Here is a 24,367-nt window from a genome sequence, read left to right as displayed (position 1 = left end):
GATATATTTGTAAAACAAGAAATACATTTCATATAGAAAACCAGTTAATAGTGAACACGGTCTGACGACAAAGTTTTACAAATGTCCTTCCCTGATGGGACTATTTCACATTTTATCCATTTTAAATTTCAGATTCGCTTTAAGAATCCGGCAGCAATTCGAGGTAATCTCGATCCGTCATGAAACCTTCTTAGCAGCCGGCTGAAAGTGCCATTTACATCGTTCTGCTGATAGACGGTATATTGTAGATATTTGTGACAGCCAAAATTAAACATACTTGGAGTAAATTTGCTAGCGTTGAGACTGAAGGTTGCTACACAACCGGTGCTTATAGGAAATGAACTGATCGATTATTGAGGCCAAACTTGAACCGAATTGGAACCAGAAGAATTTGCGCTCTATTCGCGCGCACTCCAAAACCAGGGAAAGGGGTCGAATATGACGCGTCTTAAAGCAAAGCGCAGAGGGTGAGCGGCAAGACATTAATTTATGGGGCATCATTAACGAGGCCCAACAATTGAACGAGTGTTAAATTTACATTGCCGAGAACCTGTGACTGAAACGTGATCAAAATAAAAATTTCACAATTCTAAATGCTTCATAGTAAAATCATAAATTAGAAGTAATGAAATCATATAGCTTTTTCAGAGAGATTGTGAGTGGCTCTTAAAAGAGCCGTTGTGTTGTGAATGTGTTTTTCAGTCAGTTCTGGGGTTTTACTTGGAGCTGGTGTACTTGGTCACCGCCTTTGTCCCTTCCGACACGGCGTGCTTGGCCAGTTCCCCGGGCAGCAGCAGGCGCACGGCGGTCTGGATCTCCCGGGAGCTGATGGTGCTGCGCTTGTTGTAATGGGCCAGGCGGGAAGCCTCACCCGCGATGCGCTCGAAAATATCGCTCACGAACGAGTTCATGATGCTCATGGCCTTGGAGGAGATGCCGGTGTCGGGGTGAACCTGCTTCATCACTTTGTAGATGTAGATGGCGTAACTCTCCTTCCTCGACTTTCGCCGCTTCTTGCCGCCCTTCGCTACCGGTTTCTTTAAGGCTTTCTTGCCTCCCTTCTTAGAAGCTGGTTTCTTGTCATCAACCATCTTCAGTTTCAGGCACAGAATAAAGCAAATCCCTTCCGAGCGCCGATTAAATAGACAGTCTGACAGACCTATGCTAATGAGGAATGGGGAAACAATGATTCTGATTGGACATTTAAAAAAGTACAACAGCCACTTATTTTATACTTTTCTCTGATTGCATATTTAAAGACACCAATCAAATTTCGACTTCTCCACCCTCATTAGCCCTTTTACTATAATCAGGAAAGAAATTTTATCAGGATTCTCTCCAGTCCCAGTTTGTGAAGATACACCGGAAATTGTCGTCTGGTTGTCCGTGCGAGGGGCCCTTCTCCACAGAGGGACTGAACGGAAATGCGGGATTCCTCCTGGAACTCTTGTAACGTGTGCGAATTACTCACTGGGATATTGTGTGAGTATGTGTGTGTGTGAGTGGTAGGGGGTTGAGAAGGAGTATTGAGCTGTGTGGTCTGGAATAAATCTTTCCCAACAACTATGTAACTCTGAGTACATTCACAGTTCTTGACTTTTTTTTTTCCAGGAGTGGGACATGAACCCACTACCTTCTGACTCAAAGGCGAGGGTGCTATGAACTGAGCCACAGCTGAGGCTCTGGTACGCCATGTGAGTGTAGAATTTATTCTGTATCTGTCTTTGGGAGTGTTTAAGACTCATTGTGCGTTTGTCACTTCAGGATGCATGTGAGTGAGCGGGGGATCCATTCTCGATTTGGGAATATATGCTATTTTGGCTGAACTCCGTATCTGTCACCTGCGGCTTAAATATGTGAGTGCAGGATTTATTCTCTACCTGTCAGTTTATTGAACTACAAATGAGATTCACACCGTGTTTCTCAGTCTCTGACACTGTAGATCAGTGTGGCATTGATTGTATATCTTTCAACCTCTGTTACTATCCGACTGTGCATTTCTCATTCACTCTCAGAGGCTGGGACTGAGTATGAGTGTGAGATTCATGCTGGACATGCCAACATCTGATCCGCAATGTGAGTGTGGAATTCAGTCTGTATCTGTCAGTTTCTGGTATTGAATGGGAATGTGAGTCATTGTCAATATCTGGGAATCTTTTGAACATATTCTGCATCTGTTTGTCTTCAGTGCTGAATGTGAGATTACTTCAGTCAGTCAGTGATACTGTATGTGACTGTGGGATTAATTCTATCAGTGATACTGTCTGTGAGAGTGGGATTATTTCAGTTATTCGGTGGTGCTGTGTGTGAGAGTGGGATTAATTCAGTCATTCGGTGGTGCTGTGTGTGAGAGTGAGATTAATTCAGTCATTCGGTGGTGCTGTGTGTGAGAGTGAGATTAATTCAGTCATTCAGTGGTGCTGTGTGTGAGAGTGGGATTAATTCTTTCAGTCGGTGGTACTAAAATAGATATGAACATACGGACCAGGAGCAGGAGTAGGCCCCTCAGCAGCTCGAGCCTGTTCCGCCATTCAATAAGATCATGGCCGAGGGATAGGCAGTGGCAGATATTTAAAGGGATATTTCAGAATACACAAAACGCATGCATTCCAATCAGAACCAACAATTCCAAAGGGAGGTTATGTAGATGTTTAAATAAGAAATGAATTAGTCCTATAGAAAGAGCATTTTGGGAATTGAAAATGCAAAATAGGGAGATGGCGGATGAACTAAACAGGTATCGTGCTTCAGTCTTCACCATAGACGACACAAGTAATACCTTGGAAAAAGCTGTAAATCAGGAAATGGAAGGGAGGGAGGAACTCGTGGAAAATTACAATCACCAGGGAAGTGGTATTAAGAAAATTGTTGGGGCATCGGGCTGTGAAATCCCCAGGTCTGGATGGATTTCACCCCAAATTCTTAAAAGAAGTGGCCGGTGAGATTGTTGGTGCATTTGTTTTAATTTTCAAAATTCCCCAGATATGGGGAAGGTTCAATTAGATTGGAAAATAGCGAACGTAACTCTTTCATTCAAAAAGGGAGGGAGACAGAAATTAGAAAGCTAAAGGCCAGTTAGCCTTTCTACAACTAATACCTTGTCAGTCTTTCCACTCCACCCCCACTAGAGTTGTACCTTGAGTGTCCTGCCATCCATTCTTAATTAGCACATTTTCTTAGATAATATCACCAACTTCAACACCTCTTTGATCCTTTTGTCTGTGACATCTTTTGATTATCTGCTCCCATCACTGCTTGCTTGTCCCTACAACCACCATCACCCCCCCTCAACTTCTCTTTCCACCACCACCCCCCCACCCCCAAACTTAAACCAGCTTATATTTCACCCCTCTCCTAACTATACTCAGTTCTGCTGAAGGGTCATGAGGACTCGAAACGTCAACTCTTTTCTTCTCCGCCGATGCTGCCAGACCTGCTGAGTTTTTCCAGGTAATTCTGTTTTTGATTTAAATGTGTTTGAAGCAGTTCAGGGAATATTTATTAGTCTAATACCAGGAATGGGTCGGTTGTCTTATGAAGAAAGATTGGACCGGTTAGCCTATCTTTGTGACTGGAATTTAGAAGAGTAAGAGGGGATTAGATTGAAACCTTTAAGACCCTGAGGAGTCTTAACAGGATGGATGTGGAGATGATGTTTCCTCTTGTGGGAGAAGCTAGAACTAGGGGGTCATTATTTAAAAATAAGGGGTCACTCATTTAAGACATTGATGAGGAGAATTTATTTCTCTGAGCGCAGTGAATCTTGGAACTCTCTTCCTCAAAAGGCAGTGGACGCAGAGTCTTTGAATATTTTAATGGTAGAGCTGCATGGATTGTCGATTAGCAAGGGGGTGAAAGGCTATCGGGGGCAGACGGGAATGTGGGGGTGAGGTTCACTTTAGCTAGCTCTGCTTTCATGCCCTCATTTAAGTTGAAAATACTCATCATGGGTGCACTCATTTCTCCATCCAAAATGAGTGTAAAATTCAATCATATTATGAACGCTGTTACCTAGAGGTACCTTCACTATGAGGCTCTCAATTAATCCTGTCTTGTAGCTCAATACCAGGTCTCGAATATCCTGCTCTCTGCTTGGCTCCAGAATGTGCTATTTTAAGAAAGTATCCCAAAAACACTCTATGTTACGTTTGTCCATCTGATTTTCCCAGTCGATATGTAGATTGAAATCCCCCATCATTATTGCTGTACCTGTCTGTCAAGCTCCCATGATCTCCTCTTTTATGCTCTGTTCTACCGTGCAGTTAAATAGTCACCTGGCCCACAAGTGACTTCTTGCCTTTGTCATTTCACGTCGCAACCCAAACCTGAATCATCCTGGTTTTCTGAATTTAGGTCATCCCTCTCTAATGTGCTAATACCATCATTAATTAACAGAGCCACCCCTACACATTTTCCTGACATATTTCATTCCTAAATATCACGTACCCTTCAATATTCAGGTCCCAAACTATGTCACCCTGTAGCCATGCCTCTCTGATGGCTATCAGATCATTCTTATTTATATATATTATCAGTTAATTTGTTACGTTTCAAATGCTACATGTGTTTAGATACAGAGCCTTTAGTTTTGTCCTTTTATTCTGTAGCTACGAGGCTTATCTGCTGATTTACTCTTAGATTTATGCTATTTCTCCCTTCCTGTCATGGTCTGTTTATCATTTCCCATATTAATACCTTTCTTTCTTGCCTTGTCTCTACTCTTTGAAAATGTGATCCTTTCCACTATTCAGTTTAAAACCCTCTCTACTTCCCTAGTTATGCAGCTTGTGAGGACACCAGCCCCAGCACAGTTCAGGTGTAGACCATCCCAACGATACAGAAAAATCTGAAAGAACACCCAAAACTGGTGCCAGTGGCCCATAAACTGGAACCCACTTCTCCCACACCAGTCCTTGAGTCTTGCATTCATTTCTCTAATCTTATTTGTCATATGCCAGTTTGAACATGGCTCAGGTAATAATCCTTTGAGGTTCTGCTGCTTAATTTTGTGCCTAGCTCCTCATACTGACTATGCAGAGCTTCCTTCCTCATCCTGCCCATGTTGTTGATACCTACATGGACCATGATCACTGGATCCTCTGCCTCCCACTGAAAGTTGCTTTCCAGCCCTGAACAGATGTCCCAAACCCTGGCACCAGGCAGGCAACAGAGCCGTCTGAACTCTCGCTCTTTGCTACAGAGAACAGTGCCAATCCCACTCAATATACTGCCCCATACTACCACTACATTCCTTTTTGTTCTCCCAACTTGAATGGCTTCCTAAACCATGGTGCCATGGTCAGTTTGCTCATCTACCCTGCAGCCACTGCCCTCATCCAAACAAGCTGGGAGAACATCAAACCTATTGGACCATTGCAGAGGCTCACACTCCTGCCCTCTGGGTCCTGCCTCATTCGCAGTCACACCCTCCTGTCCCTGACCAAATCAGAAGGCCCTACTCTAAGATGTGTGACTGCCTCCTGGTATAAAGCATCAAGGAAACTTCCTCTCTCGCTGATGTGTCACAGAGTCTGCAGCTCAATGAATCTGAGCTGAATTTCCTCCAGCCGCGAACATTTACTGTAGACATTTCGTCTGGATCGGAATGTTATCCAGGAGTTCTCACATGCTGCAGCTTGGACACGTCACCTATCATGCCATCCTTAATGTGTTTTAAATAATTACTTAATTATGTAATTCAGTTATTTATGTTATTCGGTTATTTATGTTACTTTCTTATATATTTTATTTACTTTACCACAAGTTTGTGTACTATTTTCAACCTTAGGGATAGAATCGACCTTACACACGTACCGGATATTCATCAAACAGCTAGCTCCTTTCCCTGTATTAGAGCAAGAACCAATTCCTATGGGGTGAGAAGGATAGAAGAAGGGAACAATTACCTGCTTTGCTCCCCCCCACCCTTCACCGAACTCCCATCCCACCAAACTCCAAGTCTTCACTCAGTTAGCTCAGCTGCACTCAGTTTACCTTAGCTGCACTAAAGAACCCTGAATTTATAGTAAACTCAACTGGGTCAACAGTAACCAGATTGAAAACAAAAACAAACAAAAATACCTGGCAGGTATAATAACTCAGCAGGTCTGATAGCATCTGTGGAGAGGAACACAGTTAACGTTTACCAGATTGAACCAGTTAGCTAATTAACTACTCAACTCCGACAGCTGAGAGTGAGCTTGCTCTGTCTAAACTGAAAGAAAGAATTTAGCCCGTTTACACAGTACTTTCCAGTTACTGCTAATTACAGAATAGATTAGATTTTAAGAGCAAAATTTAAGAACGAAATTAACACTTACATCTCCCCCCTCACCAAACTCAATTCTTTAGCCAGCTAGATCAGCTGCACTCTGTTTGGTACTGTATGTATGAATGGGATTAGTTCTGCCCATCTGTGGTACGGCAGATGAGAGTGGGATTAATTCTGTCCAGCGGTGGTATTGTATGTGAAAGCATGATTCATTCTGTCAGTCTTTGATACCACATGTGAACGTGGGGTTAATTCTGTCAGTGGTTCATTCTGTAAATCGGTAGTATGTTTGTGAAAGTTGGATTAATTCTGCCATGTGGCTATACTGTATGTGAGAATAAGATTGATTTTGGCTCTGTCAGGCCCCTGGACTCTGTCTGAGTGTTAGATTCATTCTGTAACTCTCAATTCCTGATGCTGTGCACAATTGTGGGATTCATTCGTCTCTATCAAACCTCAGTTCTGAACGTGTGTTCATGAATGTTTTGTGTGTGTGTAAGTTTGTGGTACCGTGTGAATTTCAGATTCTTTCAGATTACATCTCTGGGACTGTTTGAGGTTCATTCTGTACCTATCAGTCAGTTCTACTGTGTGAGACATGGGATTCATTCTGCAGTTGTCTATCTCTGGCACTGTCGGTGAGTGTGTGATTTATTCTGTTTCTGTGTATCTCTGGTGCTGTGAGTGCCTTGGACTTCATTCTGTATGTGTCAGTGCCTGGAAATATGTTGGATTTGTTGGGTACTTCACAGTGTCCAGTTCTTTGTGGATGTGGAGTTTATTCAGTCGCTCTCAATCTTTGATGTTACTTGTGACTCTGGTATTAATTGTGTATCTATACTCAATAGTTATCTCAGGCATGGTGTTGGAAATGAGTTAACATCTTAAACCTTTTAGGAAGTAAAACTACCATCCAAATCCTTACCCAGTCTGGTTTATATGTGATCTCAGAACAATCCTCAGTTATCAGCTTATCCCTGAACTGCCATCTACAATGTCCAAGCAAACCATTCTGTTCTATTCAAGAAGGCCGCTCACTAATACTTTCTCCAGGGCAATTAGGAATGGGACCACATCCGGTGATTTAATACAAGAAAGCTCACATCTACGACAGCCACCAGTCTGAAAATTTCACCACTCCAGTTTTAAATTCAAATATTCATGTTCCTTTCCTTCTTTTCAACAATACAACAAAAGATTGTCAGTCTTATCAAGCGGCATTGATACATAAAAATGTTTAAACGTGTCAGACTTATCAGCTGAACTTTAAACTTTTCATCTGACCTCATGATGTGAATGAGGAGTCTCACTAATGAATAGTGCAAAATGGAAGTCTGGATGCAAATTGAATTCAATGGTTGGAAATCAGGTAGAGCGTGTGTGTCATTTACATCCTGGACAGATCAGGCTTCTCACTGGAAGTGTGAATTTGAAAAATGATGTTTTAAACCAAGCAAACAACAGTAGCTCCCTAGATTTAAAAGAAGGAAACATATTAAACTGGAACCAAACTAGTTAATTACTCATTTCAGAAGAGTAATCAAATAAAAGCAGGTATACTTCAGTAGGAGGATTGGAATAGGGAACAGACACAGCTGAGGGCAACCATATTTGCTATCATAGAATGTAAAGGGTAAAAGAGAAGAGAATGGGAGCTGACTGCAGTGGGGTGGATCCCATGATAAAACTGACGGTTTATAAAGCTGCTTTGTAACAGTTTTGCAGACTGAAGCTGATGCTGTGTTATCCCTATTGTGGCTGAAACCCCATTAGTAATCAGCATTGGCTGAGACAATTAACCCTGGGAAGCATTCATTTTCAGTGGAAATGATTGATGTCTGTGAAGGCAACCAATCCTGTACAATGTGGGTAGATTATTTGAGTGGGATAGGCAGGAGATGTATGTTTTCAAGAAGGAGTTAGATATAGCTCTTGGGGTGAAAGGGATGAAAGGATATGGGGAGAAAACGGGAGCAGGCTATTGAGCTCGATGATCAGCCATGATCATGATGAATGGTGGAGCAGACTCGAAGGGCCGAATGGTCTACTCCTGCTTCTATTTTCTATGTTTCTAGGAGGGACATAGAAAAAAAGAGAAATAAACAAAAAAATGAGAGTTAAAATAAGTCAAAGGAGGAAGAAGTTTTACTGCATGAGAAAAGGGGTGCTGATTGGTTGTCAAGTTGATTCCAATTGTTCGAGGTGTTGCCATGAAGAATTCACTGGGAAACTATTGTCCTGAATGTTGTTGTTTAATTCAAGGTAGGCACAATGGACGTGTTCCTTTTGCCTGCAGATAACAGGGCCCTGCACGTGAATATATGTAGCCTCTAGCATGTGTAAGTGAGCCACATTGTGAAGAATAAGGAACTTCAGTTACTTAGTTGATGAAGTAGTGGCCATTTTCCTCAGAGGAGTGAAGATTGAGAGGACAGGATAGAGGTATTCAAAATTATGATGAGTCTGGACACACCAGATTGAGAAAAACTGTTCCAACTACTGGATGGGACAAAGACCAGAGAGCACAGATTTAAGGTAATTGACAAAAGCAATGGATACTTTTTGGAGAAACGTTTTCATGCAGCGAGTGGTTAAAATCTCACATGTGGGTCCTGACACTGCTAGAGGCAGATGCAATCAAGGTAGTCAGGAGAGAATTGGATTATTATCTGAAAAGGAAGAATGTGCCGGGTTGTTGGAAATGACACTAGATGTTTTACTCATTTGAAGGCCTGATGTAGACTCAAAGGGCTGAACCTCATTGTGTGCTATGACAGTAATACTGTGCGAATGTGCATGTGCATGCAAGTTTAGGTGCGCTTGATTATTCTTCTGTCAAACTCTGGTGCTGCATATGAATGTGGAATTTATGTTTCTGTCAGGAGTGCTACTGGGTCTGAACGTGGGATTATCTAGATTATGTTAAGACAGTTCAGTCGTCTTGTGTGCAAATCTGAAAATCAGACTGTAAGTAGCGTTCTTTAATGGTCTCTGTGTCTGTGTCATTCCATGTGTATTTGTGATAATTTCTGACTTTCATTGATACCGTATGTGTGTGTCAGATTGATTAGTGTCATGTGGGCTCAGGTATTGTGGGTGAGTGTAGTAACAGTCTGCATCTGTCAGTGTCTGGTAATGGACATCTGCTCAATAATGATTCTGAATCTGTCAGTCTCTGCTACCCTGTGACAGTGTGGGATTCATTACATCACCTGCAATCTTTTGGATTGTTTACCAGTCTAGATTCATTTCATGTTGAAATTTCAGTACAGGAATAAGCAATTGATATTCTTGGTTTAATGGAATAATTGCAAGTTTGGCCTTATATGAAATCCCGTTTTGTGTAATTTTTTTAATGTGAAACTCCATTGTTATGCCAGTGTAACTCAGTTTCTACTAATCAAATTAACGCTGTGTCATTCAATCTGTTTCTGAGTGAGAATTTTAAACTTGGCTGTTGAGCTCAGTTTGCAGTGATAGAATTAATACAACATCTATCAGTCTGACACTGGGTTTTTCGGATTGCTCTGTGATTTGTATCTCAATCTGTATTAATCATTTTAATACAGTATCCCTTAGTTTAATAATGTGGGTGAGTTTCAAACTAGAATCTGAGTTTGTATTTTTCAGTTTTATCTGGTAATAATATAATTGCAGCTAAGACTGATTCCCTGATCAATGCTGCCACCATCACCTCCACTTTTTGCTTCTCGATCTTTTTCTGAATCCATATTTCTAAATACTCAGCACCCAGTCCTTCCTCTTTTTAAACCCCATTTCGTTCATTGCCACTACATCATATTCCCACATTGCCGTTTGTCCTTCAAGCTCATCAGTCTCATTTATCACACTGTGTGTTTACATAGATGCATTGTAAACTGGTCTTTGCATTCCTCATAGGGCTTCTTAAACTGCCCCTGTCGAATATGGCATTGCTCCCTTCTCCAGTATTATCCATCACTCTCCCTCCTTTCTGTCCTTATTACTTTCTGGTTCTGCTGTAAGTTGATGACCAACCCCCTGCCAATTTAAATTAAATCTTCACCAACCAGCCTAGTGAACCATAAACTAAAATTGGATCTGGTGCCTCTGATTGCAGAGTACAATGGATCAGAACTCCACCAAGTTAACCTCTTGGCCACCTCGGCTCCCTGTGAGTGACACTGTACTTACTGTGTGTGAGGAGCTGACTGCACTTCCCCTTGTGTTGTCGAATCACGACATTTATTCTGCTGCTTTCAAGTATTTGCCTATCGAAAGAAAAAATGTTTATTATAATTTAAGAAGAGGTGAGGTCGAAGATACAAAGAAACCAAAACAATTATTAAATTAATAATCATTCCGAACAACCGCAAAGTCAGTGGTTCAAGAAGGCAGCTCACCACCACCTTCCCAAGGGCAACTCGGGATGGGCAATAAATGCTGGCCCAGCCAGTGAAGCCCACATCCCGTGAATGAATAAAAAAGGTAAGACGAACAGAGTCAGTGTCTGAATCCACTGCAGTCCTGCAGCACTCAGCTGCTAAAGACCAGGGGCTTTGTTCCTGTTACAACAATTTCCTGCCATCCAGAAACAATCCACTGCTCCAGGAGTGGGACTGAGTGACGGAGCAGGGACTATTGTGTAGGTCAGATTTCTAATTGCCGCTCCCATGGACTAACCGTTCAAGTGAAAGCAAACAGCCGCCGTTTAAAATGTGTCTCTGCATTAGCGGCTGTTTTAAACCATCTTCTTCCACTCACAGGCAGTGCTGGGGAAGGCAGCGCGCATGCGCAGAATGCTGCACAAGTTCCGTAAACACAAATATTGAACATATCCAGCACAGAACGAGGACATTCGGCCCATCGTGTCTGCACCAGCCCCAAAATAGTTTGATCCAGCCTCACGTCACTTTCCAGCTCTTGCTCCGTGAGTCCTGTAGGTCCCAGCAGCTCAGTGCAGATCCAAGTGTTTGTTAAAGGCAGTGATGCGCTGCTCTCCCCCAGCTCTGCCTGGGACTGGAAGAAGATGGTTTCAAACAGCCGCCAATGGAGAGATCCCGCTCCCGGGGGAAGGGAACAAACAGCAGCCTCCTGGGAGGAGGGAGACAGAATGGCAAGAAGCTGTTATTGAAAATCATTGCTGCTTTCTCTCCACAAAGCAACAATGAACATTTCTGATAAAAGCAAAATACTGCGGATGCTGGAAATCTAGAACAAAAACAAAAATACCTGGAAAAACTCAGCAGGTCTGACAGCATCTGCGGAGAGGGATACAGTTGACGTTTCGAGTCCGTATGACCCTTCATCAGAACTAAAAAATAGAGAAATGAGATGAAATATAAGCTGGTTGAGGGGGTGGGACAGGGTAGAGCTCGATAGGGGGCCAGTGATAGGTGGAGGCCAAGAAGAGATTGCCAAAGATGTCATAGACAAAAGGACAATGGGGTGTTGGCGGTAGTGATATTATCTAAAGGATGTGTTAACTGGGATGTTAGGGGGAAATAAAGGGTTACAATAATTATTAGGGGGAATCTAGGGGTACAGTAAGAACTTATTGAAAGGGAATGAATTACTTAAAATCTCCAAGCACATTGGCAGTTAAAGGTTACCAGATGAACCTTGCACAGCCTTAAGGGCCGGCAAACAACAGAAAGGCCTTGGATAAAAGCAAAAAACTGCGGATGCTGGAAATCCAGAACAAAAATAAAAATACCTGGAAAAACTCAGCAGGTCTGACAGCATCTTTGGAGAGGAACACACTTAACGTTTCGAGTCCGTACGACTCTTCAACAGAACTAAGGAAAAATAGAAAAGAGGTGAAAGAGAAGCTGGTTGAGGGGGATGGGACAAGTAGAGCTGGTTAGAGGGTCAGTGATAGGAGGAGATAGCCAAAAGATGTCATAGACAAAAGGACAAAGAGGTGTTGAAGGCGTTGATATTGTCTAAGAAATGTGCTAATAGGTGACATTAAGGGTAGAAAGCAGGGCGAGCAAGGTACAGATCGCCCTAGTGCGGTGGGGTGGTGGTGAAGGGATCGAAATAGGCTAACAGGTAGAGATAAAACAATGGATGGAAATACTTTTAAAAATAATGGAAATAGTTGGGAAAAGAAAAATCTATATAAATTATTGGAAAAAAGGGGAATCGGAAAGGGGGTGGGAATGGAGGAGAGAGTTCATGATCTAAAATTGTTGAACTCCATGTTCAGTCCGGAAGGCTGTAAAGTGCCTAGTTGGAAGATGAGGTGCTGTTCCTCCAGTTTGTTTTGAGCTTCACTGGAACAATGCAACAGGCCAAGGATGGACATGTGGGCATGAGAGCAGGGTGGAGTGTTGAAATGCCATTGAAATATAGTATAACCTCAGCTGCAAACTCAGATTCCAGTTTGAAACTCACCTAGACCATTAACCTCAAGGATACAATAACAATTTGATTAGTACAGACTGAGATAGAGAACACATATCAGTCTGAAAAGCTCAGAGTATCAGAATGGCAGATACTGTATTCAGTCTCACAGAGCAAACTGAGCACAACAGGCAAGTTTAAAATTCTCACAGTCTGCTTATATAAAAATGTATCAATTTGATTATTACAAAGTGAATTACACTTACACAGCAATGGAGTATTAGATCCAAAGATACCTGAGCTTTCATAAGTGTGTTCACACACAAAGGGATTTAATACTAGGTCAAACTCAATTACTTTATTAAAACCTACAGCATCAATGGCCTGTTTTTGTTCTGAAATTTCAACATGGACTGAACCTAGACTTGTAAACAGTCTCAGAAACTGAAGGTTATGCAATGAATCCCACACTGTCAGAGTAGCAGAGACTGACAGATTCAGAATGATTCTCAACGACATGTCCAGTACCAGAAACTGACAGATACATACTAAATACTACACTCAAAATTCCTGAGTCTGAATAATATTCCATTTATCTGACACAGACATAAATTACCACTGACAATGAAAGATGGTCACAAACTCACATCAAACACAAACTCACATGTTGGTGCGCTGCCTTTTTGAATACAACTGAGTGGTTTACTCGGCAATTGTAGATGGCAGTTCAGAGTCAACTTCATTGCTGTTCTTGGTCGTAGGATCCAATATAAGCCAGACCAGGTAAGGATGGGGATGATAAATCTACTTTCCTAAATATTTGAAGGTGTTAAACTTAGCATTTTGAACACTATTTCTGAGATAAATATGACATACAGATACACAATCAATCCCAGAGTCACATGCAGCATCAAAGACTGAGAACTAAACAATAACTGTCTCTTTCACATACAGTCAAGTCACTCACCATCCTGAATTGGAATTATATCACTCTTCCTTCACTGTTGCTGGGTCAGAATCCTGGAACTCCCTTCCTAACAGCACTGTGGGTGCACCCACAACACATGTACTGCAACGGTTCAAGAAGGCAGCTCACCACCACCTTCTCAAGGGCAACAAGGGATGGGCAATAAATGCCGGTCCAGCCACCAAAGCCCAGATCACATGAATAAAAAAAAATACAGCACCAGAGACTACTCAGCAAATCTTACACAACACCAGACACTGAGACATACAGTATGAAGACCAATACATGCACAATAAAAAAGAGACTAACACAGAATGAATCCCAGTATGCACACCATGCCAGAGACTATCAGAAACAGAATGAATTCCACAGTCACAATGTACTGGAGATTGAAAGATATACATTAAAAAAAAATCCCACATTCACCACAGTGCCAGAGAGTGACAGAGACAGAATGAATCCCACATCACACAAAGCACATTGACTGATAGATACGGGGTGATTCTCAAATTATCCCAGAGATGTAGAGATTCAGGATGTATCTGACATTCACACAATGCCACAGACTAAGAAACACAGAGGAATCTCAGAGCCAAGGACTGATAGAGACAAAATGAATCCTTGATTTCTGAAGACATCAGGCACTGAGTTACAAAAAGGCATCAACGCTTACACAGGGTACCAGAGTCCAACAGAAACAAAATTAATTGCAAGCTCCCATACAGTGCCACTGATTGAGAGAGAATTGATCTCACTCATATCCAATACTATCCATTGAGGCAAATTCAACATTTAACACTCTTTGGTGCTGTAAGTGACAGTGGGATTACTTCTGTCAAAAATTGCAACAGATGGGGCTGTTGAGAATGAATCACACTCTCTGAATCAGTACCAGAGACTGACTGATACAGACTGAATTTCACACTCCTATTCAGCAACGGATGTTGACAGGTACAGAGTTTATCTCACATTCACACACATTATCAGACATTGACAGTGAATGAGAAGTTCAGACTCAGAGATAGTACCACAGACTGAAAGACATCGAATCAATACAACTCTGACCTACAATGCCAGAGACTGACAAATAAAAAAAATCATTAACATACAGTTACAGAGACTGACAGGTACAGAATAAATCCAATAATTTTCGTGGCGGAGAGAAACACATACTGATTTAATTTCGCACTGGCGTGTAGTCCCAAGAAGCGAATTATTTCACTTACATGCACCAATAACGGACAGATGCACAATGAGCCTCAGGATATCAAATGAATCCAACATTGAGACATGGTCCCATCAAGTCACAGATACAGAATAAATCCAGGCCTCGCACACTGTACCACGGCCTTCCAAACAGTGAAGGAACCCCACACTCACACACAGCATCAGACAGTGAGTAAATCACGCACATTACCAGAGTCTCACATTTCCTGAAGGAATCCCACATTCCTATACAGTCCCTCGCACCGACAGCCAGGCGCCATTTCCCGGTGTATCTTTAGACACTGAGAAACTCGGGCTGGAGAGGGGCTTTGTAAAATGTATTTCCTGATTGTAGTAAGAATGCTTATGATTGGTGGAGAAAGCTAAATATAATTGGTCTATTGTACAATCCATGCGGAAAATCACAAAAATAGATGACGTGTTTAGTTTTAAAAATGTCCAATCAGAATCATTGTCTCCCCCATTCCTCATTAGCATATATCTGTCATACTGTCTATATAATGAGCGGACGGAAGGGATTTGGTTTATTTCTGTGTCTGAAATTGGGATTGAAGATGGTTGAAGAGAAGAAGAAACCAGTTGCTAAGAAGGGCGCCAAGAAAGCGGTGACTAAACCGGCAGGAAAGGGCGGCAAGAAGCGGCGAAAGTCGAGGAAGGAGAGTTACTCCATCTACATCTACAAAGTGATGAAGCAGGTTCACCCCGACACCGGCATCTCCTCCAAGGCCATGAGCATCATGAACTCGTTCGTGAGCGATATTTTCGAGCGCATCGCGGGTGAGGCTTCCCGCCTGGCCCATTACAACAAGCGCAGCACCATCAGCTCCCGGGAGATCCAGACCGCCGTGCGCCTGCTGCTGCCCGGGGAACTGGCCAAGCACGCCGTGTCGGAAGGGACAAAGGCGGTCACCAAGTACACCAGCTCCAAGTAAAACCCCACAATGGACTGAAAAACACCAGAAACACAACGGCTCTTTTAAGAGCCACCCACAATCTCTCTGAAAAAGCTATACGATTGCTCCACTTCTAAAGTTATGATTTTTACTGTGAAGAATTTTGAATTATCAAATTGTTATTTTCTTTTTGTTTCAATCACAGCGATTCTCGGTGATGTAGATTTAACCCTCGTTCAATTATTGAGTCAGGTTAATAATGCCTCATCAATTAATGACTTGCCGATCACCCTCGGCGCTTTCTTTTAAGACGCGTTAATATTTGGCCCCTTTCCCTGGTTTTGGAGAGAGAGAGAATAGAAGCAAATGCGTCAGTTTCCAGTTCTAGTCGAGTTTGGTCTCAATAATTGATCAGTTCATTTCCTATCAGCCCCGGTTGTGCAGCAACCTTCAGTCTCAACGCTGGCAAAAATGGTCAGTTTTGTCTGTCATAAATATCTACAATATACCGTCCGTTTGCAGAACGATGTAAATGGGACTTTCTGCGGCTGCTGACAGGGTTTCACAAAGGATCGAGATTGACCCCCGGATCACGGATTGTAAAAGCGATTTGGAACATGGGATAAAATGTGAAATAGTCCCATCAGGGACGCGTATTTTTAAAACTTCCAATTCGTACTATGTTCTAAGAAGTCCGTTCTTTTTCATTTATTTTTTAAAATTTAGCGGGCTTTTAAAATTTGAAAAAAGATCGGTTGAAATATCAAAATTTGGCGCCGTTATTTTCCGCCCTCACTCCGTGGAGTCTCCGGATTGGTGAGTTCAGTAGATATCTGATTGGTGATATGAACAACATAATGAGACGCAGCACAAAGTGACCAATCAGCAATGCCCGCAGCACCATTCCTCCCGAAGCTATAAGAGAAGCGAATGTGAGCGGATTTCCTCATTCTCTGTGAAAGTGTTAGTGAGATTGTGAAATGTCTGGAAGAGGAAAGACCGGTGGTAAAGTTCGCTCCAAGGCCAAGTCTCGCTCCTCCCGGGCTGGACTGCAGTTCCCGGTGGGCCGTGTTCACAGGCACCTGAGAAAGGGCAACTATGCTGAGCGTGTGGGTGCCGGAGCCCCGGTCTATCTGGCTGCTGTGCTCGAGTATCTGACGGCTGAAATCCTCGAGCTGGCTGGTAACGCGGCCCGGGACAACAAGAAGACCCGCATCATCCCCAGACACCTGCAGCTGGCCGTCCGCAACGACGAGGAGCTCAACAAGTTGCTGGGAGGGGTGACCATCGCTCAGGGCGGGGTGCTGCCTAATATCCAGGCCGTGCTGCTGCCCAAGAAAACCAGCGCCGCTGCGGGCTCGAAGACCAAGTGAAGCGGCCATTCTTTAATCTAATAACCCAAAGGCTCTTTTCAGAGCCACTCACAGGATCATTGAAAGGGCTGCTCACTGTCAGGAGATGGAGTTATTGTAACGGTGGATTTATCTGTTTCTGATTTGTTTACTTGTGTTTTTAGTCCCCTCTCTGCATTGCGCTGTTTCTCTGCTCCCACATCTTCCGCTTTAATGAACTGAAGAATTGAAAGACAGAGTCAAAGTCGACATTTTCATAAATATTTAATAGTCATAAATATCGAGTTTGTCCCGGTACATTCATGAAAACTATGAAAAATGTCACGACTGGTGCATTAAATGCTTTGTTTTTACTCTCGGGTGATCTGAGCGCCGCTCCAGGAACAGAGTAAACTCGGAAACGGAGCGGACATGTTCGGGCTGATCTGTTTATTCCGCAGTTTTCCCAGAGGCCGGAATCAGTGAGAGTTGAGCACTCACAGAACCTGAGTCCATTTCTGCGGTTTCAGATCTGCACCCGCCCCCCTCCCCCCGGGTCTCCCTATTCTCCGGACACAAAGCTGCCTGTCCCAGGCGGTTTGGTGTCGGGGATTCTCTCCGCACTCCCTGTTGTAACATTCCCGGCCGCTTTTAATGGAGAGGATCAGAAATCAGCCGCATTTCTCAATCCCCGTGAAGTCTGTGTGAAGGAGTTGGTTGGTAATCTATACGTTTTTGCTTTTCCACTGATTTGAGCTGATTTAAATTGCTGAACGGGGTCTTATTACCGCCGGTTACAGATAAGAGACTAACACATTCAAACTGGCGTTCAGTTATTTTGTATTTTTCCTGTACTGAAATTGGCGGGCATTTCGAATTTGAAAATGTAAGCCAATGCAAACTTCCAATTTCTTCTCCCTGGCTGTCCGATTGGTTAGGAATTTGATTGAGAACAGGGTATCCAATTAGAGCTACAGCCTCTCAACCCGTTCATAATGATTATTAATAGACAGATTAATCTAAAGGAATCGGTGTCTTCAACCTCAGTTGCACTTGAGTTCAAAAATATACTCTATATTCTAAAATATACAGGCAAATAAATGAAGGCACCGGAATAATTGTGATGTTTCCACCAGCCAAGTTAGAATGAAGATTCCCGCCAGCTCCTCTCACACAGTACGTACTTTATAACTGACACGGCATAGAGACACAGGCAGGTCATCAGTTCCAGTGTGATATTTTCAATCCATCAATCAAACAGCGCAGGAGAGACAGACGCTGTTTCCATATCAACATTTAAATATCAGATAAAACGGAGACAACGGTGTCAGTTTCAAGTTTACCGAATTAACCTGAATAATATACTCTGAGATTCATGTGAAGTACCAGTCCAATATTTGCACACATCACGGGTTTATAAATTGCAGTGTCAATTCCCATTCTCTGTCCTGACATATACATTAGATGCAAATCCAAAACTCAAGTACATTATCAGAGCGAGATATTCTGAAAGCAAGTATAACCTGAGATACAAACCTTAATTCCAGTTTTATGAAACAAAAAGATACAATATCAATTCGATGAGTATGAACTGAGCTGTAACTTTCATACTAATCCTAAATGTTCAATGTCAGATTGAGAATACTGTGCCAGTTCCAGACTGATCTCCATTTTACATCCATATCAAAATTCTTACTCAGAATCAGACTGAGTGTCACAGATCAAATCGATCAGTATAACCTGAGTTACGCCCGCATCCCAAGCGAGTAGCAGGTTGAAAGATACATTATCTTTCACAAATGTGTTCACAGTGACAGACATTTAACATGGGCCATAACTTACAAACATTGCTTGCTTAATAGCTACCACATCAGTGGCCTGTAACTGAGCTGAAAATTTGCACCGAATGAATCAAAACGTAAACAATCCCAGAGACTGAATGTTATATAATGAATCCCATACTCAGTCACATATACTGAATGACAGAGACTGACAGATAGACAATAATTCTCAACACACGTTCAGTGCCAGATGCTGAAAGGGGCAGCTGTTTTTTTTTTCTCCCTATATTAATTCATGGGATGTGGGCATCGCTAGCTAGGCCAGCATTTATTGGCCATTCCTAGTTTCCCTTGAGTAGGTGGTGGTGAGCTGCTTTCTTGAACCGGTGCAGTCCATGTGGTGTAGGTACACCCACAGCGCTGTTAAGGGAACGAATTTCAGGATTTTGACCCAGCAACTGTGAAGGAATGGTGGTATATTTCCAAGTCAGGATGGTGAGTGGCTTCGAGGGAAATTTCCAGGTGGTGGTGTTCCTATGTGACTGCTGCCCTTGTCCTTCTAAAAACTGGTGGTCGTGGGTTTGGACGGTGCTGTTTCAGGAGGAACGGTGAGTTTCTGAAGTGCATCTTGCAGATAGTACACACTGCTGCGACTGTGCATCGGTGGTGGAGGGAGTGAATGTTTTTGAATGGGTTGCCAATTAAGTAGGCTACTTTGTTTTGGGTTATGTCTAGCTGCTTGAGTGTGTTTGGAGCTGCACTCATCCAGGCAAATGGAGAGTATTCCATCACAGTCTTGACATGTGCCTTACAGATGGTGGGTAGGCTTTGGAGAGCCAGGAAGTTTGTTACTTGCCGCATTTTTCCTAGCCCCTAACCTGTGCTTGTAGCCACTGTATCAATATGCCTAGTCCAGTTCAGCTTCTGGTCAATGGTAACCACCAGGATGTTGATGGGAATTCAGCAATGGCAATGCCATTGAATGTCAAAGAGCGATGATTAGTTTCTTTCTTGTTGGAGATGGTCGTTGCCTGGCTCTTCTGTGGTGTGAATGATAATTTCCACTTCTCAGGCCAAGTTTGATTAATGTCCAGGTCTTGCTGTATTTGGACATGGACTGCATCAGTACCTGAGGAGTTGAGAATGGTGCTGACCATTGTGCAATCATCAGCAAACATGCCCATGTCCCACAGTGGATGGAAAAAAGTCATTGCTAAAGCAAATGAAGTTGATTGGGCCTTGGCTACATCCTCTGGATAACTCCTGCAGCGACATCCTGGGACTCAGATGATTGATCTGCAATGATCACAACCACCTTCCTTTGTGCTAGAAATGACTCCAGCCAGCGGAGAGCTTTCCCCCTGATTCCCATTGACTCCAGTGTTGCTAAGGTTCCTTGATGCCACACTCTGTCAAATGCTGCCTTGAAGTCAAGGGCAGTCCCTCTCGCCTCCCCTTTGGAGCTCAGCTCTTCTGTTCATGTTTGAACCAAGGCTGCAATGAGGTCAGGAGCTGAGTGGCCCCGGTGGAATCCAATTTGAGCGCCAGTGTGTAGGTTATTGCCACTTGTTCGCACTGTTGAAGGCCCCTTCTATCACCTTACTAATGATTGAGAGTAGACTGATGGGGCAGTAATTGGCCAGGTTGGATCTGTCTTGCTTTTTTTATAGAGGACATGCCTGGGCAAATATCAACATCGCTGGATAGATACTAGTGTAGTAGCCATACTGGAACAGCTTGACCAGGGGCGCAGCAAGTTCTGGATCAAATGCCTACAGTGCTATTGCTGGAACATTGTCAGGGCCCATAACCTTTGCAGTACTCCGTGCCTTCAGCCGTTTCTCCGTATCACGTGGAGTGAATCGAATGGACTGAAGATTGGCATCTGTGATGCTGGGGGCCTCCGAACGAGGCCGACATGGATCAGCCGCTCAGCACATCTGCATGAAGGTTGTTGCGAATGCTTCAGCCTTATCTTTTGCACTGATGTGCTGGGCTCCTCAAACTTTGACGATGGGGCTATTTGTGAAACCTCCATTCATGACTGGATGTGGCAGGACTGCACAGTTAGATCTGACCCGTTGGTTATGGAATTGCTCAACTCGGACTATCATTTGCTGCTTATGTTGTTTGGCACGAAATTAGTGTTGTTTTGTGTCTTCAGCAGGTTGACACCTCAGTTTTAGTTATGCCTGATGCTCTTCCTGGAATGCCCTCCTGCTCTCTTCATTAAACCAGGGTTGATCCCCTGACTTGATGGTAATAGTAGAGTGGAGAATATGCCAGGCCATGAGGTTACAGATTGTGGCTAAGTACAATTCTGCAGCTGATGACCCACAGCACCTCATGGATGACAAGACTAGAGGTGTTCGATCTGTTTGAAATATATGCCATTTAGCACGGTGGTAGTTCCACACAACACAATGGAGTGTATCCTCGATGTAAAGATGTGTCTTCATCACCATAGGCACTGTTCGGTGTTCACTCCTACCGCTCCTGCCATGGATAGATACATCTGCCACAGGCAGGTTGTTGAGGATGAGTTCAAAAATGATTTTCTCCTCACCATCTGCTGCAGACACGGTCTGCGGTGGTGCTACAAGGATATTTTTGGTGATGGACACACCCAGCTTGCATTCTGTGCCCTTGCCATCCTCAGTGCGTCCTCCAAGTGGTGTTCAAAGTGGAGGAGTATTGCTTCATGAGCTGAAGAGTGGATAGTGGACGTCAGCACGTATTAGTCTGTAGGGGGTTCCCTTGAACAAGGTTGACCTGATGCCATGAGACTGGAATCGATTTTGAGGACTCCCAGGGCAGCTGTTATGTCGGCTGGTGGTCTGTCCTTTCAGTGGTGGTGGTATCTGGGAGATTGTCAGGAATGTTCCCATGAGTATGACTATGTGAGGCTGTTGCTTGACTAGTGCCAAAACGTTAGTAAGGATTGACAGGGATTCCAGTTGATGCTAAGTGGCCTATTCGGTTTTATTCCTTTAATGAAACTGAGTGGATTGATGCCATTTTAAAATCAAGCACATTGTTATTGATCTGTTTGAAATCTATCCCATTTAGCACAGTGGCAGTGCCACACAACACAATGGAGTTTAGGTACCAGAACAGGTTTCACCATTTCTCGTGGTGGGATTCGAAACCCTGGAATATTACTCTGGATCAGCAGCAATACCACGCCAGCACTGCCGATGACACGCCAATTGTACCACTGATAGAGTTAGACAGAGTCCAAGACTCACATATGCTAACAGCTGCTGACAGATGCAAATAGAATACCACACACACAGACACACACACACTGACTGAAAAGCAATAAATGAATCCCACAATTTCATACAGTACTAGAGAATTATAGATACAGAATTAATCCCACTGACAGATAGAGAATTAATCCCATACTCACAAAAAGCACGAGGAACTGAAAGACACATTTGATTCCCACACTGACATAGCATCCCAGACATAGAATGCAGTTGACTGAACTAGAGTGAATATCAATTCACTCCCAGTATGAGAGCTTTATATATAAATCCTAGTGACAGATCCAAATGCCTGCCAAACTCATACACAGCTCCAGAGAATAACAGATGCAGACTGATTGCTGCACTCTCATGCAATATCAGAGATTTCAGATTCAGAATGATTTCCACATTCACATGCAATAGCATTGGCTGATAAAGAGTCAAACACAGATTCAAACTAACATGGGGTAGTTAAATATTTTTAAGGCAGAGGTAGATAGATGCTTGATAAGCAAAGGGGTGAAAGGTTATCAGGGATAGACTGGAATTTGGAGTTGAGGCTAAAATCAGGTCAGCCATTATCTTCTTGAATATCCAGCAGTTTTGAGGGACTGAGTGGTCTCTTCATGCTCCCAATTTGTGTGTTCACACACATCACTTTTAAGATTTTCAGAACGAGTCGCAAATTCACTTACAATCCCAGAAGGTGACTGATAGGACAAATCCCTTGCAGGAGAGAGTTCATGGTCTGAAGTTGCTGAACTCAATGTTAAGTCTGGAAGGCTGTAAAGTGTCTAATTGGAAGATGAGGTACTGTTCCTCCAGTTTGTGTTGGGTTTCACTGGAACATTGCAGCAGGCCAAGGATGGATATGTGAGCATGATAGCAGGATGGGATGTTAAAATGGCAAGCCACAGGAAGGTCTGGGTCATGCTTGTGGACAGACTGAAGGTGTTCCGCAAAGCAGTTACCCAGCCTACGTTTGGTTTCTCCAATGTAGAGGAGACTGTATTGGGAGCAGCGAACGCAGTAGACCAAATTGAAGGAAGTGCAAGTGAAGCCCTGCTTCATCTGAAAGGAGTGTTTGGGCCCTTGGTTGGTGAGGAGGGAGGAGGTAAAGGGACAGGTGTTGCACCTTCTGCGCTTGCATGGGAAGGTGCCGTGGGAGGAGGCTGAGGTGTTGGGGGTGAAGGAGGAATGGACCAGGTTGTCCCAGAGAGAAAGGTCCCCACAGAATTCTGACAGTGGGGGTGAGGGGAAGATGTGTTTGGTTGTGGCATCATGCTGGAGTCAGCAGAAATGGCAGAGAATGATCCTTACTAAGCAATCCTGATTGAGCTGAGAATTACACTTGCAGTGTGAGCTAGAAGGGCAGAGTTTTAAAAATAAGGCATCTCCCATTCAAGATGCAGATGAGGAGGAATTTCTTCACTCAGATGATTGTTAGTCTTTGGAATTCCCTTTCCCTGAGAGCAGCGGAGGCTGGATCATTGAATATATTCCAGACTGAAATAGACAGATTTTACAAGGAAATCAAGGAATGAGGGAGACAGGCTGGTAAGTGGAGTTTAGGCCATAATCAGATCAGCCATGGTCTTATTTAATGGCAGAGTAGACTCGAGGGGCTAAAAGGCCTCCTCTTGCTCCTATCTCTAATGTTCTTATGCCTGTAAGCTCTTCCCGATTCTGGTTCCTTTTTCTTTGCGCGTTTGATTTTAATCTAATTTTTCTCTTGTTTTTGCTTTCGGATGGCAGCTGTTCATCATTCCTCCATTCACACTCCTTTAGACTCATCTCTGGTTTTTGTTACTTGTTCCTTTACCATTCCCTGTAGCCTTGCAGCACCAATTCTTTTGCCATTGAATCTCTCCTGCCCTCTACCCTGCAGACTGAACCACAAGACAAAAGGTTTTACTAAATTCACTAAGGAGTAGCAAAGGAGAATTAATAAATAATCTGACAGTAAATGGGCATCTAAAAATCTCACAATATGTTAGAGGCAGACATTCAGTTCGAGGTGAATGGTCACACACATGTTACAGTTTTCACCTTAAGCAAGTCCGATAAGGAGGGAATGAGCGATAAACTGAACTCGTTAACATTCGATCGGTGATTAACAGATAAAAGAAGACAGGAAACAATCAGACACTCAAAGAATTATTTAGCATAATATGTAGAATGCAAGCCCGAGGGAATGAAACTTCACGTTCTTGGTTCATGATGATTTGGGGGACAGAATTCCATGGTTTGAGTCAGCGATTAAGAAGGAACCTGCCCAAATATTGATTAACTGCGTCTTTGACGTGATGCTGTCTCCGC

At 43.2% G+C, this 24,367-nt stretch overlaps 2 protein-coding genes across 2 annotated transcripts in view; both read left to right on the top strand.

Moving 5' to 3' along the window:
* LOC144670420 (histone H2B-like) overlaps nucleotides 1–24,367 on the top strand; it is a 528,756-nt gene that overhangs the window by 221,194 nt on the left and 283,195 nt on the right. The gene's annotated exons all lie outside the window — the stretch shown is intronic.
* Nucleotides 16,666–17,151, top strand: LOC144670368 (histone H2A-like). The gene has a single exon (XM_078532847.1). The coding sequence runs from the start codon at nucleotides 16,666–16,668 to the stop codon at nucleotides 17,056–17,058; it is 393 nt and encodes a 130-aa protein (XP_078388973.1). The 3' UTR covers nucleotides 17,059–17,151.

Source organism: Cetorhinus maximus, chromosome 31 (assembly GCF_964194155.1).
Source record: "Cetorhinus maximus chromosome 31, sCetMax3.hap1.1, whole genome shotgun sequence".
NCBI lineage: Eukaryota > Metazoa > Chordata > Chondrichthyes > Lamniformes > Cetorhinidae > Cetorhinus > Cetorhinus maximus.
This window is presented reverse-complemented; position numbering and strand designations above follow the sequence as displayed.

Coding starts and splice junctions, on each gene's coding strand:
- LOC144670368 (XM_078532847.1), top strand. CDS start 16,666: ATGTCTGGAAGAGGAAAGACCGGTGGTAAAGTTCGCTCCAAGGCCAAG.